We start from the raw sequence: 15,149 nt of genomic DNA, 5'->3' as shown, positions 1-15,149 counted from the left end.
CTTAATGAGGACTGGACTTAGGATTTTAAACTGTTAGGATTGGAGTTTAAAACTATTAGGATACCAGTGGTGACCTGATTTTGTGTTTTTCTATTTAGCATTAGTTATGGAAGAGTACAGTTAATGAGTACAGTTCTTACTGAAAGGAACAACTGGCCTTTTTATATACTAGGAAATTTTTTGGTTTTAGAATATATATATATTTTTGAAAGATGTTATTTATTTATTTGACAGAGAGAGAGAACACAAGTAGGCAAGAGGCAGGCAGAGAAAGAGGGGGAAGCAGGCTCCCTGCTGAGCAGAGAGCCCGATGTGGGGCTTGATCCCAGGATGCTGAGATCATGACCTGAGCTGAAGGCAGAGGCTTAACCTGCTGAGCCACCCAGGCGCCCCTAGTTTTGGAATATACTTGCTTATTATCATAACACTTTCATTTCTCTGCTGCTGATGGATTCTTGCTTTAACACATAATTTTTGTTTTGGGTTTTTTTTTTTAAAAGTTTAATCAATTTATCTTTTTCATTCACAGACATATGTAGAGTGTGTCGGTCAGAAGGAACACCTGAGAAACCTCTTTATCATCCTTGTGTATGTACTGGCAGTATTAAGTTTATCCATCAAGAATGGTGAGTCATCCTTTCAGAAAATTTTATGTCTGAGCTTTGGTTTTGTCATTTATATAGTAAGGGGGATTGTTTCAATGAACTTGCTCTATAGTAGTTTTTTTTTTTTTTTTTTAATTTCTCTTGTGAAAATTTGGAAATTACCCATATTCCTTCTTACCATTCCCTGTCATTTTGGTGTTCCTGTTTTCCAGGTGCATGTGAGTACCTGTTTGTTCATTTCTACCATGGAGAGCTTATTTTGTTCATTAGAAGTGTTAAAGTTTTCTGATTCTGCTTGACATGACAATGCCTTACATTTATATAATGCTTTGTGCCAGGTGGTGCTCATTGCTTTTATACATCTTAAGTCATTTAATCCTTAGAACCATGAGGTGGAATGTTTTTATTATTAGGCAGATAAGAAAACAAGCATTAAGTAACTTGTTCTGGAAACACAGCCAACGGGATTCAGACCGAGCTACCCACGGTAGCAGTGTCATCAAACCAGTGTTAGAACTGATGTGACACTCGGAGATTCTTTCATAGTTGAGGTTAGCCTTGAGGAGATTACAATTTAGTTAATTGAACTTTTTAAATAGTAGAAACATATCTGTTACAGTTCTGTACTTTCAGAAGGCATTAAGTTATAAAAAGTAAAAAATAGAAATATGAAACTGTTGAAATTGTAAAAGCTCTATAATATGTTAAATTGTAATAGAACATTGGTTTTCAGTGAAACCTTAAAATATCTTCATTGTAACACTATACTTACGAATGTGTTTGTGATTGCAGCTTAGTTCAGTGGCTGAAACACAGTCGAAAAGAATACTGTGAATTATGCAAGCACAGATTTGCTTTCACACCAAGTAAGTTCTTTAGAAGTTTACATTGCATTTTTGGGTTATAACTGGATGCAGAAAGGTTTTTAAGCAGTTTTAAAGTAACTATTTTTAACTTTGTCATTGATAATAACAAAGTATTGCTGTAACATTTGGAAAGTATTTTTTAAAACTACATGTCAGTTTTTATTTTTTAAGATTTTATTTTTTTATTCATTTGACAGAGATCACAAGTAGGCAGAGAGGCAGGCAGAGAGAGAGGAGGAAGCAGGCTCCCCACGGAGCAGAGAGCCAACGCGGGGCTCGATCCCAGGGCCTCGGGACCATGACCCGAGCCGAAGGCAGAGGCTTTAACCCACTGAGCCACCCAGGCGCCCCTACATGTCAGTTTTTAATACATAGACACATAGTTATGTGAGAAAGACAGTGATTTAATTTGTAGAATATTTCTTTCTTTTTTAATTTTTTTTTTTTTTAATAGAGAGAGAGCATGCATGCCACTAGTGGGGGAGGAAGGAGCAGAGGGAGAGGGAAAATCTTAAGCAGACTCCATGCTCAGTACAAGCCCCACTCAGAATTTGATCTCAGGACCCTGAGATCATGAACTAAGCCAAAATAAAGAGTTGGACGCTTGATGGACTGAGCCACCCAGGCGCCCCTCTTTTTAAATTTTTTATTATGGACAAGATCAAATGTATAAAAAAGGTGTAATGAGCCCCCATGTTCATATCTTTTACTTTGACTCATTGCCTTTTTAGCTCATTGCCTTTACATGGTATTCCTTACCTATGTTCTTGTTCCCCACCTCTCTATCCATTTTAAAGCAAATGCCATCATTTATAATTTCATCTGTACACATTTTATTATTTATCTCAGGATTGTTTTTAAGAACAGTAACTATGATACCACCATTTACTCAGAAAAATTAGTAACGATGCCTTGATCTTTATCAAATATCTCCTCACTGTTCAAACGTGGAGTATCTTTTGAGTTAAAATTGTGTAGGTTGGAAAATAATAATAAAGAGAAGGTTCAGGAGTCACATGTTCTACTTACTGAGCCAGGCGGATGCCCCCCTTAATTCACTTTTTAAAAATGAGACTTTCTAAGCTTAATATTTTTGTAAGCCTATGGCACATACTTTGTAGGTCTTTAAAATTCCAGTTATATTTTATGATTCTTGTGCCTACTGCTTGATATTTAATGTTATTCATCTTAAGTAGAGGACTATACTGGCAGCTTGTCAAGAATTTGAAGTATACTTTTAATTCTGGGATTATAGTACATTGCCCTCTTCTTCCAAAGGTTTTTTGTGTTTTCGTTTTTGTTTTTCTTTTTAAATAGTATCTTGAGCTTCTGAGTATAAATGCTCTAACTCAGTTAACTGAGTCTAAAACTCTAACTCAGTTTTACTTTGTTTTTATGTGAGAGATTATAAATGAATAAAGTCATTACGGTTTTATTTTGGAACTTTATCATCTAAAAAAGGTCGAGTCATTTATTTTGTATTCTTTAATTTTCTATAGGGCGTAAAAACTCTACAACTTAAGGTTTATAGCTAACTAATTCTAAGTAATAGGGTATTTTCATGACGTTTCCTAGGAGGTACTTGTGTAAGTTTTTTTGAGACCGATAAAAGCTTGTGTTGGTACATTTTAGTTAGCATTTGACATAGGCCATTCTCTTTATCTTTCTCAAAAACTTTATTTACTGGTTTAATGACTTGTGTATCGAGTATCCTCTTAAAGTAGGTGATCTTTGTGGGTATACTGCAAAATTGCTTATTCCTTAATGTTTGCAGCTGTGAATAGTTTTTATAATAGTTCATTCATTAATTTTAGATCATTGATTATAAAGCTTTACACGTCATAATTCCTTATGTTGGCCTCACTGGAGAAATGTGTTTGTTCCTCCCATGTGTTCTTTCTGAGACCTGTGGTAGAGCAGTGGTTTTTTTCATTGGAACCATTTAAAAAGGAAGTCTTTCTCAAACATGGCAAAACCTTTCTCTGAGTGTGTTGAACCACATCTTACAGAGAGAAGGGAAGATCTGAATTTACTGGTTGGAATATTAATTACTGTTTGAAAATTGGGCGAGGGGGGATGATTGGCCAACAGATGTCAGTAGGCAGTTTGCTTCCACGTGAAATGACTTTGTTACAGATTGTACTTTTTGAGTGCTGGGTCTAAGGCTTGTATTTGGGAGGAGGACTTGCTCTTTTTTTTTTTTTTTTAATTGAAGTATAGTTGAGGCACAATGTTAATATTAGTTTCAGATGTACAGCATAGTGTCCTTGATGTTGTGCTGGCGAGCAAGTATGGGAGCGAGTATGGCTCCCACTTTTCACCATACAGTGCTTGTATATATTCCCTCTGCTCTACCTTTCATCCTGTGACTTATTCCCTTGTACCCATTTTGCCCAACCCCCCCTTTCCCTTTTGCATCTGCCAGTTTTCTGTATTTGTATGTCTGTTATTGCTTTTCTGTTTGTTCGTCTCTTTTGTTTCTTAGATTCCATATGTAAGTAAAATCGTATGTTTTTGTCTTACTGACTTAATTTCCTTAGCACAGTATCCGCTGGGTCCATCCACGTTGTCACAAATGGCAGGGGTTCTTATTATTTTTCATGGCTGAGCAATATTCCATTGTGTGTATACACACACTATTCTTTCTTTATTCATTTATCAGTGGACGCTTGGATTGCTTCCATACCTTGGCTGTTGTAAGTAATGCTGCAATAAACATCGTGCATATGTCTTTTTGAGTTAGTGTTTTTGTTTTCCTTGGGTAAATACCCAGAAGTGGAATTACCGGATTGTATGATACTATATATTTTTAAATATTTTTTTTTAAAGATTTTATTTATTCATTCAACAGACAGAGATCACAAGTAGGCAGAGAGGCAGGCAGGGAGAGAGGAGGAAGCAGGCTCCCTGCTGAGCAGAGAGCCCGATGCGGGGCTCGATCCTAGGACCCCGGGATCATGACCCGAGCTGAAGGCAGAGGCTTTAACCCACTGAGCCACCCAGGCACCCCTATTTTTAACTTTTTAAGGAACCTCCATACTCCTTTCCACAGTGGCTGCACCTGTTTACATTCTCACACCTAACAGTGCACAAGGTTCCTTTTTCTCTACCTCCTTGCCAACACTTATTATTTCTTTTTCTTTCTTTTTTTTTTTAAACTAAAAGATTTTATTTATTTGGCAGAGAGAGACACAGCAAGAAAGGGAACAGAGGCAGGGGTAGTAGGAGAGGGAGAAGCAGGCTTCCCACTGAGCAGGGAGCCTGATGTGGGGCTAGAACCCAGGACCCTGGGATCACAACCTGAGCTGAAGGCAAATGCTTAACCCCTGAGCCACCCAGCACCCCTATTAACTTTTTGATACTAGCCATTTGACAGGTATGTGGTGATATCTTACTGTGGTCTTTACTAAGGAGGGTTCTTTCTTGGTAACACGTCAACAGCTTTACCTTTTGCTCCTGTTGGCTTTATCTGATACTTTATAATTTGGGAAGCCAGATAATTGCATTGTTTAAATGCTAAAATATGTATAAGTTAGTTTTGCATGAAGTTCATGACAATGACTGAGGGCTGTGAACTGCCCTTGAACCTTTTTTCCTGCACAGAGGCCTTTTTTGTTGGTTTCTACATTTCACATGTGATTTGCTTTCAGATGACTTCTGGGTAAATGTGACATTGTTTAAGTATTTGATTCACTTTTTTCTTTAAAATTTTTAAAAGATTTATTTATTTGACAGAGAGATCACAAGTAAGCAGAGAGGCAGACAGAGAGAGAGAGGGGGAAGCAGGCTCCCTACTGAGCAGGGAGCCTGATGTGGGGCCCGATCCCAGGGCCCTGAGATCATAACCTGAGCTGAAGGCAGAGGCTTTAACCCACTGAGCCACCCAGGCACCCCCTGATTCACTTTTTTAATAGGAAAAGATATTCAAGTGAAATAGAAAGATTGAGAGTTAAGCTAGCTATACATGCCTATTTTTATATTTATGAATTAAACTATTATTGAATGTTTATGATTCAATATGTCAATTATATGTATTATGTATTATATGTATTTATATTTATATTATGTATTATATGTATATGTCAATTCAAATTATATGTACTTTTTTTTTCTCTTCTAGTTTATTCTCCAGATATGCCTTCACGGCTTCCAATCCAAGACATATTTGCTGGACTCGTTACAAGTATTGGCACTGCAATACGATATTGGTTTCATTATACACTTGTGGCCTTTGCATGGTTGGGAGTTGTTCCTCTTACAGCATGTGAGTATTCATTGCTCTGTGATCGGATTTATACAACTTAAAAAGTTGTATAAGTATTCGATTTTGCATCGATATTGCATCATATTTTTGTTTGATATTTATTTGATGCTACGATTTCATGTATTAGGAAAGCCTCACTTAGAAAACATTGTCCACCTAAATTAAGAACTATTTTTAACAGATCATTTTCTTGAATGAAAGTAGGAATGAAAAACAGCATACAGAGGTTAATAATGAAAGTTCATGAAAGAATTGAAAAAGCAAAACCAAATTATAATTAGATGGATCTTGATTTTATTCTTTGAAGTGTATTAGAACTTTCAAGGATTGCAGAAGTTGGATTATTTTGAGATTTTTTTTCCTCCCTTTTAAAACACAACTCCTGTATCTGTAATAGTTCTGAATAATTGGGAGGCTTATTTTTCAAGATATAGGAAGTTTTCTGGGAGGTTGGTATACTAGCCCTTAGTTGATCCCTTTTGGGTTTTTGTTTTTAGAGACATGTAGAAGGGTAGATAGTAAATGGTGCCAGAGTATGTAGCTATGATTCTTCGAAGTTAAATGCAAGTGAGATTTTAAATAAGTATAATTAATATCCTTGAGTCCCTTTAAAATAAAATAAATAAAATTGATCATTTATGAAGATGAAAATCTTTGGGGATACGTTGAATAGCAGAATAGGTATTGTTGAAAAGTGAAGTAGTGAACTAGGAGATTGAGCAAGGGTTTCTCTTGGATATAACTCAGAGACAAGAAGTTGCAAGTGTGAGGAGGAAAAAACCGGGAGGTGAAAGCTCCATCCAGTTGTTTCAGCACCTGTCTAGGAAGTACTTTCACAAGGTGAAGGATCATGGACATGAGGAAATGACAGGCATCTTTTTGATTGAAAGAGAGAGAGCTTACCATGATGAAGGACGCCTCACAAACCTAGACAAATTCTAAAGTTTTCCAGGACTGAATAAAATGGTAGATGTTCTACTTGCACATTATCCTACAAAGTAAAAATCACATTGGTGTCAGACTTAAAATCAGCAGCTCTGAATGCTAGAGGACAGCAAAAACTTTAGACTTTGATGTTTCTGAATCTGAAATCTACCCATAAATTATCCTCAGATGGAGGGACAAAATAAAGACATGTCAGTAGATGCAAGGGCATGAAAACTTGCCACCTCGAACTATTTACGAAAAAGAAACTGTTTGAGAATACACTTTCCCAAAATAAGTGAGGAATCAGGGAGAAAGGCATGAACTGCAAAGAAAGAGAGACAGGTGTTTCCCCCAGCTAACTAGTAGTTGTTTTAATCTACAATGACTGGTAATTTTTAGGTAGTAGCCTGGAACTAAAATTGGTAGAAACTGAGGAGAGGGTAGAAATGAGAGCTTTTCAAGTTGTTTATCTTATTTGTGAGGAGACTGTAGATGCTCTAGACAGAGATAGGAAAACACTGTGTGATTCTGCATTAAAAATTATGGGGTAATCAACTAGAGTTCAGAACTAGACCCACATTTGCATCATCACCTGATTCATAACAAAGGTGCCACTGCTGTTCAGTGGAGGAAGGACAGTCCTTTCAGTAAATGGTGTAGTGTCAACCGGATGGCCATACGAAGGAAAACGAATCATGTCATTATCTCACACCTGACACAAAAATTAATTTGAGATGGATCATAAGCCTGAATGTGATTTTTTTTTTTAGAATTAGAACTGTTTTATTTTTTATATAAAAATTTTTAAGGATTTTATTTATTTATTTGACAGAGAGAGACACAGCAAGAGAGGGAACACAAGCAGGAGGAGGGGGAGAGGGAGAAGCAGGCACCCCGTTGAGCAGGGAGCCCTATGTGGGGCTCGATCCCAGGAGCCCGGGATCATGACCTAAGCTGAAGGCAGACGCTTCACAGACTGAGCCACCCAGGCGCCCCCTGAATGTAAATGTTAAAACCAAAAGATTTCTAAAAATATGGGAGAATGGGGTACCTGGATGGCTCAGTTAAGCTTCTGCTTCTTGATTTTGGCTCAGGTCATGATCTTAGGGTTGTGGTATTGACCCTGCATCAGGCTCCAGCTCAGCACACCCATTTGCTTGAAATGCTTTCTCTCCCTCTCTTTCTGCCCTTCCCCTTATTCATGCATGTGGGCGTGTTCCCTCTCTGAATAAATAAATAAAATCTTTTTTTTTTTCCTTTTTAAAGATTTTTATTTACTTGAGTGAGACAAAGGTAGTGAGAGAGCACGACCAGGAAGGAGAGGGAGAAGCACGCTCCCCACTGAGCAGGGAGCCTGATATGGGCCTTGATCCCAGGACCCTGCAATCATGACCTGAGCCAAAGGCAGACGCTTAACCAACCAAGCCACCTAGGCATGCAGAATAAATAAATTTAAAAAAAAATATATATATGTATATTTGTATGTATATATATATAACCATAAAAGAAAATACTGAATAAATTGGACTTAATTAAAATTAAGAACTTTTATTCATGCTTTGATACCTTTAAGAGAGAAAGGCAAGCCCCCCTGAGTATGTAGGGAACTCCTAAAAATAAGTAAGGAAAAAGTAAACAACCCAAATAAGAAGACAAAAGTTTTGAATAGGTGTTTCCGGAAAGATCTAAATAGCCAGTAACACAAAAAGCTGCTCAGCCTCATTAGTCATGAGGGAAATGCACAAGAAGGTACTGCTACATACTCAGCAGAATGACTAAAATTAAAAAACAAGACAATACCAAATGTTTCTTAGGGTGTGGAGCGTTTGGAACACGCTTACATTGATAGTGGGAGTATATATGGTATAACCACTTGGGAAAACTGGCAGTATCTACCAGTGGTAAATATTATAAACACCTTATGATTCAACAGTTCCGTTTCTAGGAATATAGCTGATGGAAACCAGAGCGTTGTGTCCACTAGAAGATCTTTAAGAATGACCACAGTGGGGGTGCCTGGGTGGCTCAGTGGGTTATAGCCTCTGCCTTCGGCTCAGGTCATGATCTCAGGGTCCTGGGATCGAGCCCCGTATCAGGCTCTCTGCTCAGCGGGGAGCCTGCTTCCCTTCCTCTCTCTGCCTGCCTCTCTGCCTACTTGTGATCTCTGTAAAAAAAAAAAAAGGATGACCACAGCGGCTTTGCTACTAGTAGTTAAAGACTGGAACCAACCAAATACCTATCAGCAATAGAAGAGCAGGTGCATTGTGGTTTTTCGGTATAGTGGAGTAGTACTTAGAAAAGAGCTCATTATTGGGACATGGAATAACGTGGATGAGTTTTACTCTGAGAGAAAGGAATGGGCACAGAAGAGTATAGATTGTGTCTGATTGCATTTATATGAAATTTTGAAGTAGGTCAAATTGATCTGTGGTGATAGAGATTGAATGGCAGTTACCTTTTTGCTGGAGATACTGACTAGGAAGGTGGTTGAGGAGCCTTCCAGGAAGCTAGAAACGCTGAATATTTTGATCTAGGTGGCAGTGTCCTGGATATGGTCACATATAAAAATTCACCCAGACATACACTTAAGATTCATATAAATTTTACCTTAATAAAGAGTAACAAAACTTAAAGCTAAGTGCCGAAAGAATAGAAATGGGATTATGAGTTTTTGTCTTGAGAAGTCAGAGTATGAAACAGTAAATAGTTGGAAAGTCCATCAAAAGACAGGAAAGACAGAGTCAGAGGGCAGAGGAAGGGATGTTAAGAGAGGAAAGGGTAAGGCTCAGTTTCTGTGATCATAAGAGTTTACACAGTTGTATACAAAGGAACGTGGTTTACTATGAGAAATAAGTACAGAGCAGCCCAGGTTAATACTAGAGATATGTTAGCAAATGCTGACAGAACACAGGAACAGCGATCATCAGCCAAATGTATTCAAGATGAAAAACTTTAAATGGAGCAGAGCATTGTATTTCATATTAGTAAAGGGCATAGTCATAAGAAAGTAAAACTTAAGAACTTTTATGCACCAGAGTACAGGACTTCGAAATATATAAAGCATTCACAATCAGATGGAAGACTAACACCTCTCCAAAGTCACCGCAAATAATCGAAAGTTAAGTAGAGACTCAGAGGATGTAAGTAATGCAGTTAACAAGCTGGCTCTCCGTTCTGACTTGTTTACATGTGCTTATACAAAGACTTGTAATTAAAATTTAAGTTCTATCACAAAATATGTAGTCTGTAGCTCTTTTAAGTTAGCAGTGTACCCTGGTATCTTCTGTATGAGAACGTGTTGAGCTACTGTACTATTTTTTTTTTTTTTGAGCTACCTTATATTTTTAATGGATGCACAGCACTCTCTAGGAAGGCGGCCTGTAATTTCTGAATCCATTTTCTGATTTACAGACATTTGGTTTGTTGTTAGTTTTACTTTGTTACAGGCATACTTGCTTTGACTATTTTATACACATATGTAAATAATTTCTATTACAGAAGTTTTTTCCTACCTTTTCATTTTGATTTGACTTTTTGAAAACAGCCATTGAAGTCACTGAAAATTTCTTTTTTTTTTTTTTTTTAAGATTTTATTTATTTATTTGACAGAGAGGGAGATCACAAGTAGGAAGAGAGGCAGGCAGAGAGAGGAGGAAGCAGGCTCCCTTCTGAGCAGAGAGCCCGATGCGGGGCTCGATCCCAGGGCCCTGGGACCACGACCTGAGCCGAAGGCAGAGGCTTTAACCTGCTGAGCCACCCAGGCGCCCCGAAGTCACTGAAAATTTCTGATAGTAGGCTATAGGGGATGCTTAAACTAATATATAAGTTTTTTTTTAAAATCTTTTTTTGTTTTTTTAAAGATTTTATTTATTTATTTGACACAGAGAGAGAGATCGCAAGTAGGCAGAGAGGCAGGCAGAGAGAGGGGGAAGCAGGCTCCCCGCTGAGCAGAGAGCCTGATACGGGGCTCGATCCCAGGACTCTGAGATCATGACCTGAATTGAAGGCAGAGGCTTAACCCACTGAGCCACCCAGGTGCCCCCACAAGTTTTGGTTAGAAAGAAAATCAGCTGTTTCCTCTTGGGCCCTATTTCTGTTCTTGCTTTCTGACTAAGGATGAGGGGATGGCTGTGCATTCACCCGTGCTTTATCTTTTTTCCCCTTCATGGCCAAATTTAAGAATCTTTTTTTGAGGACCCTTGAATCTGTGTTTTTAAAAAATTTGGTTGTTAGTTTGCCATTCATGTTATTGGACCATTACTCTTCTGAAAAGTCCTCTTAATTTCAAATTGTGTGCCCCAGAACTGAAACCTTTTATTTTCATGAGCAGACTCAATAAATTTTAGAGTTCTCGGTTAAAAAAAATTCTCCATATTGTAATTTTGAGATCTTTACTTTTTTTTTTTTTTAAGATTTTATTTGATAGACAGAGATCACAAGTAGTCAGAGAGGCAGGCAGAGAGAGAGGAGGAAGCAGGCTTCCCACTGAGCAGAGAGCCGGATGGGGGCTCCATCCCAGGACCCTGAGACCATGACCTGAAGCGAAGGCAGAGGCTTAATCCACTGAGCCAGCCAGGTGCCCCAGGGCTTTCTTTCAGTGTTGTATTTTAGGACAGCCTTGCAAAGACTAAATATTTCTAGGGGCTTACACATCACCTATTTAGTTGAGTACCTGTCTGAGTTCATGCCGTATGTCGTAACTGAAAGCCATCTTGCCCTTCTTGGCAGGCCGTATCTACAAGTGCTTGTTTACTGGCTCCGTGAGCTCACTACTGACACTGCCACTGGACATGCTGTCCACGTAAGTACTTGTGAAGCTGGAAAGCTGCACGGAAGAGCTAGTGCTGGGTTTTCCTGCACGCTTTTATTTGTTATAATTTGAAAAGTCCTTTTGTTTCAAGGGCAAAGAGTAATTTATGTTTCTCACTCTGACAGTTACAGCTACAGTAGGAGTAGCTGGCATATGTACGTGTTTGTTCTAAAACATACCTGTTTTAAAGACTGTTTTGTATGGTGGGACGATCTGTTAAACAGGCTGCCATGCAGTGTGAGATACGTGCTATCATGTTCATGTGCCGAGAGTTCATTTAAACATGTATTTTTTTAACAACGTAGTCATTTGAATTCAAATTTAGTTTTTAAATGTTTCTTGTGATTATTAGAATATGGACTAAAAACTTGTTCACTGTCATTATTTTACTGTATCTTAATTTGACCCTAACTGTTTTCTTGGGAAAGATGTGTTTTTATTACGATGTCAGAATTAGAAATGCTGTAAATGATTAACTGTATCAAGATCATTAAATATTAAGCCTGCCAACGGTTGCACCTGTATTTGCTAAATCTTGTACCCAGCCGACCTTAGGTTTCTGATTGCTGTGTCAGTAAAGACAGAGAACAATACAAAACCATCCCATGGAACAGAAGTATTCAGAGTATGTTACCGTTAAAATAAGCCACAAGGCAAAAGAAGAGAGCAGGAGGGCATACTGTATTTCTGATAGAAAAGGAAATAAGGAGGAGTTCTTTTAAGTCTCTTGCATCTGCATCATTATTTTTAATCGTGTTTCTAAATATTTAGAAACATTAGATGTGTCTGTGACTTGGTTTTTCTGCCTGCTGGTAATATTTGGGACAGGTCAGGTATTTCATTTCTGTCTGTCTTTAGGAGTGTAGGGAATAATAGATAAGAGGTTTTCACCTTGAACTTATTTACATTAGAATAATTTTTTGTTTTCATTAATAAAGAACAGCTTTGATAAAGTAATGTTTAGACGTAGACAGGGGCTTTGAAAGAGTGTGCTCTTAGCTGTGGCCGTGACAAAAAAGGGAAGCAGTAATTTAACACATTTGAAAGTTTGGAGCTAGTGTAAGAAGATAACCCTTTGTGTAAAAATACAGGCCTTTTGTGAAGTGATGCAGTGGAAACAAATAGGACGGCATTCCCATTTCTGGACATCAGGTTTTTATCTCAGCCATCCAGAACATGGTCTCAGTATAGAAGTGTACGAAGTTTGTCTTGAATGGCTCAGCTGCCATTCATTATGTCTTTGGTTATATGACATCGTTCACCTCTGGCTGGCACTTAGGAATCGTGTACATCACAGAGATGTGTATTGGAAGTAGTGAGAGAAGTCCGATAAAAGCAAGGGTGACTGCTAAGAATGGTGGACGTTTTATTTTAATACATATAAGCTAATAAAAGAACCATTTCACATAGGGTGTTCTTGTTCCGTTTAATTCAGGCTAAAATTTTCTAAACCACGGTAGTTAACGAATGTGCATGATAGCGGCCAGTGAGTATCTCAGTTGTTTAGAAAAGGAGACTTGAGTTCCGATCTTTGCAGTTTAATGAAGCAGAAATGCATTATTTTTCTAATGATTTCTGTTTTAATTGGCTATGTTAACATTTACCAAGCCTAAATATGAAAAACAGGTGTTTACGGAAGGCATGTCAGTGAAATGCCAGACAAACAAGCTGTAGTATCCTGCTTCCCTATTCTCTTTACTACTTGTCGGTGCAGCTGTTACCTTCTGGTTGTTGGGCAGATGTGATCACTTAGGCGATAGAATGAGGTAGTTGGTTGTAAGAGAAGGAACTCTAGCATTCTAACACGGTTTCTGTATCTGCAGGTTATTTGGTGACTTTGGGCAAATCATTGGCCCTTTCTGAACCTGTTTCCTCCTTTGTAAAGTGAGGAAGATCATGCCTCAGGGCTTTGAGTGGGTTATTTAAAGATTAAATTCACATACATACGTAAAGACTATATATGAATTTTGAGTATTAGGTTAATGTATAGCAGAATTTTCACTAAAGCTCAGAGCTGTTGCTTGTCTTACGTTGGCAGGCTCCCCTTCTGTTTCTAACCTGATTGGTTAGTGGGCCACCAGAACTGCCTTCCGGAGGCTGCTGGTTGGCACAAGAGGAACACCAGAGGCATGGCTGAGGATAGTCAAACGAAATTATAAATGTGGTTTGGTTTTGTAATCCCATGCTGCATTTTACAGTTTGAAGACTTGAGCCAGTTTTCCTGAAAACTAAAGTAGTTTAAAAAGCTACTTTAAAAGTACTTTAAAAGTAGTTTAAAAACCTAAGTAGTACCCCCCCCCAAAAAACCTAAGTAGTTTAACTAAACTACTTTTTTTTAATGAGCAGTGTTTCATTTTCTCTGTAGTATTAATTTTATTTATGAAATTTTACTTTAAATTTTCTTAATATTATAGCAGCTGCTTACATATCCTGTAGCTCAGTTCTTTAGATCATCTCTAGGCACAACGTATCAATTAATTTTGCTTCAGAGCGTACTGTCCCCAAAACTTACTGGCTTAAAACAGCAGTAATTTTATTGGCTCATAATTCAAGGGTCAGCAGTTTGGGCTGGGGTCAGCTGACGAGTTCATCTGTTGGGCTTTCCTCAGTTACTCAGGTGTTTCACTGTAGTTGGATGGTCTGAGATGGCTCCAGCTGGGCGCCTGGGTTCTCTTCCGTGTGCCCTTTCATCTCTCAGAGAGTCAGCAGGGCTCTGTACATGATGCTCGCAGGGCAGCATTCCAGAAGGGTGACAGTTGAAGTTCACCAGCTCTCTTCTAGTCTCTAAACTCAGGCTACCTCACGTTGGTTCAGGCAAGTGACAGAACCAGTCCAGATTCTAGGTATGAGGGGAAAGAACTCTACAAAGGGCTTGTCACTGTTTAGAATCGACATCAAACAATTGTTATTGCTGATGAGTACAGAGTGGAAGTAGTGGGTATTTTAGTCTGAGGTTAACAAAGTTTTAATAATCTGGAGGGTTTCTTAGCATGGGAATGGTTAGATTCCTCTTTTGATTAGGATACATTTCAGGTCATATCTGTGGGCCACATTAATTCATTAAGTTTGGAACCAGTAGGCTGAGATCTCTCACATGGACCCTTCTCAGATTTTCCGTGGTGGAAGAAGTCCTTCTGTTACGATAAAGGATTTTCTGAAGGCCACCAAGATTCTTGAGTTATCCTTGAATTATTCTGAAATCCGACATAGAAAATAGAGGACAAGCCCCTTCCTTCCTCCTTGAGAGGAGAAGAACATGAGGTCTTTGGTGTTACAATACTACAAGTATCATAACATAATTTGTCTATCTGAATTTGTTGAGGAATTAATAACATACTTATGATATATTTGCAGTTAGCATCAAAATTTAATCTGCTTTCCAAGTGATACCTGAAGTACATTACAGACTTCTTTGTCTTGCACATTGCATACTGAGTATCTCTCAGCTTGCTTGCTTTACATTGTTGTTAGGCCTCTCTGGAGGTTCTTCTTTTCTGATTTGCTGATTATCTTTATTTGTGTGGGTTATCAGCTAACCAAGTTTATTAAACTTGTGTGTAAAATAAGGATAAGGAAATTCCTAGTGGGGGTTGGACAGTCATTCACCTTTCATAAATTACATACATACTCGGCCTTTGTCAGTGTTTGGTTGCTTTTGGGTTTTGCCTTTTGCCTGC

At 38.2% G+C, this 15,149-nt stretch overlaps 1 protein-coding gene across 1 annotated transcript in view; it reads left to right on the top strand.

Moving 5' to 3' along the window:
• Positions 1-15,149, top strand: part of MARCHF6 (membrane associated ring-CH-type finger 6) — an 81,838-nt gene that overhangs the window by 26,311 nt on the left and 40,378 nt on the right. The window contains exons 2-5 of the mRNA XM_080803856.1: positions 530-626; positions 1,398-1,471; positions 5,592-5,735; positions 11,391-11,463. Of these exons, the coding sequence (XP_080659982.1) occupies positions 530-626; positions 1,398-1,471; positions 5,592-5,735; positions 11,391-11,463 (388 nt within the window). The remainder of the gene's footprint in view (positions 1-529; positions 627-1,397; positions 1,472-5,591; positions 5,736-11,390; positions 11,464-15,149) is intronic.

This window comes from Martes martes, assembly GCF_963455335.1.
Source record: "Martes martes genome assembly, chromosome: 5".
Classification (NCBI taxonomy): domain Eukaryota; kingdom Metazoa; phylum Chordata; class Mammalia; order Carnivora; family Mustelidae; genus Martes; species Martes martes.
The sequence above is the reverse complement of the archived record's forward strand: the minus strand, read 5'-3'. Positions and strand labels throughout refer to the sequence as shown.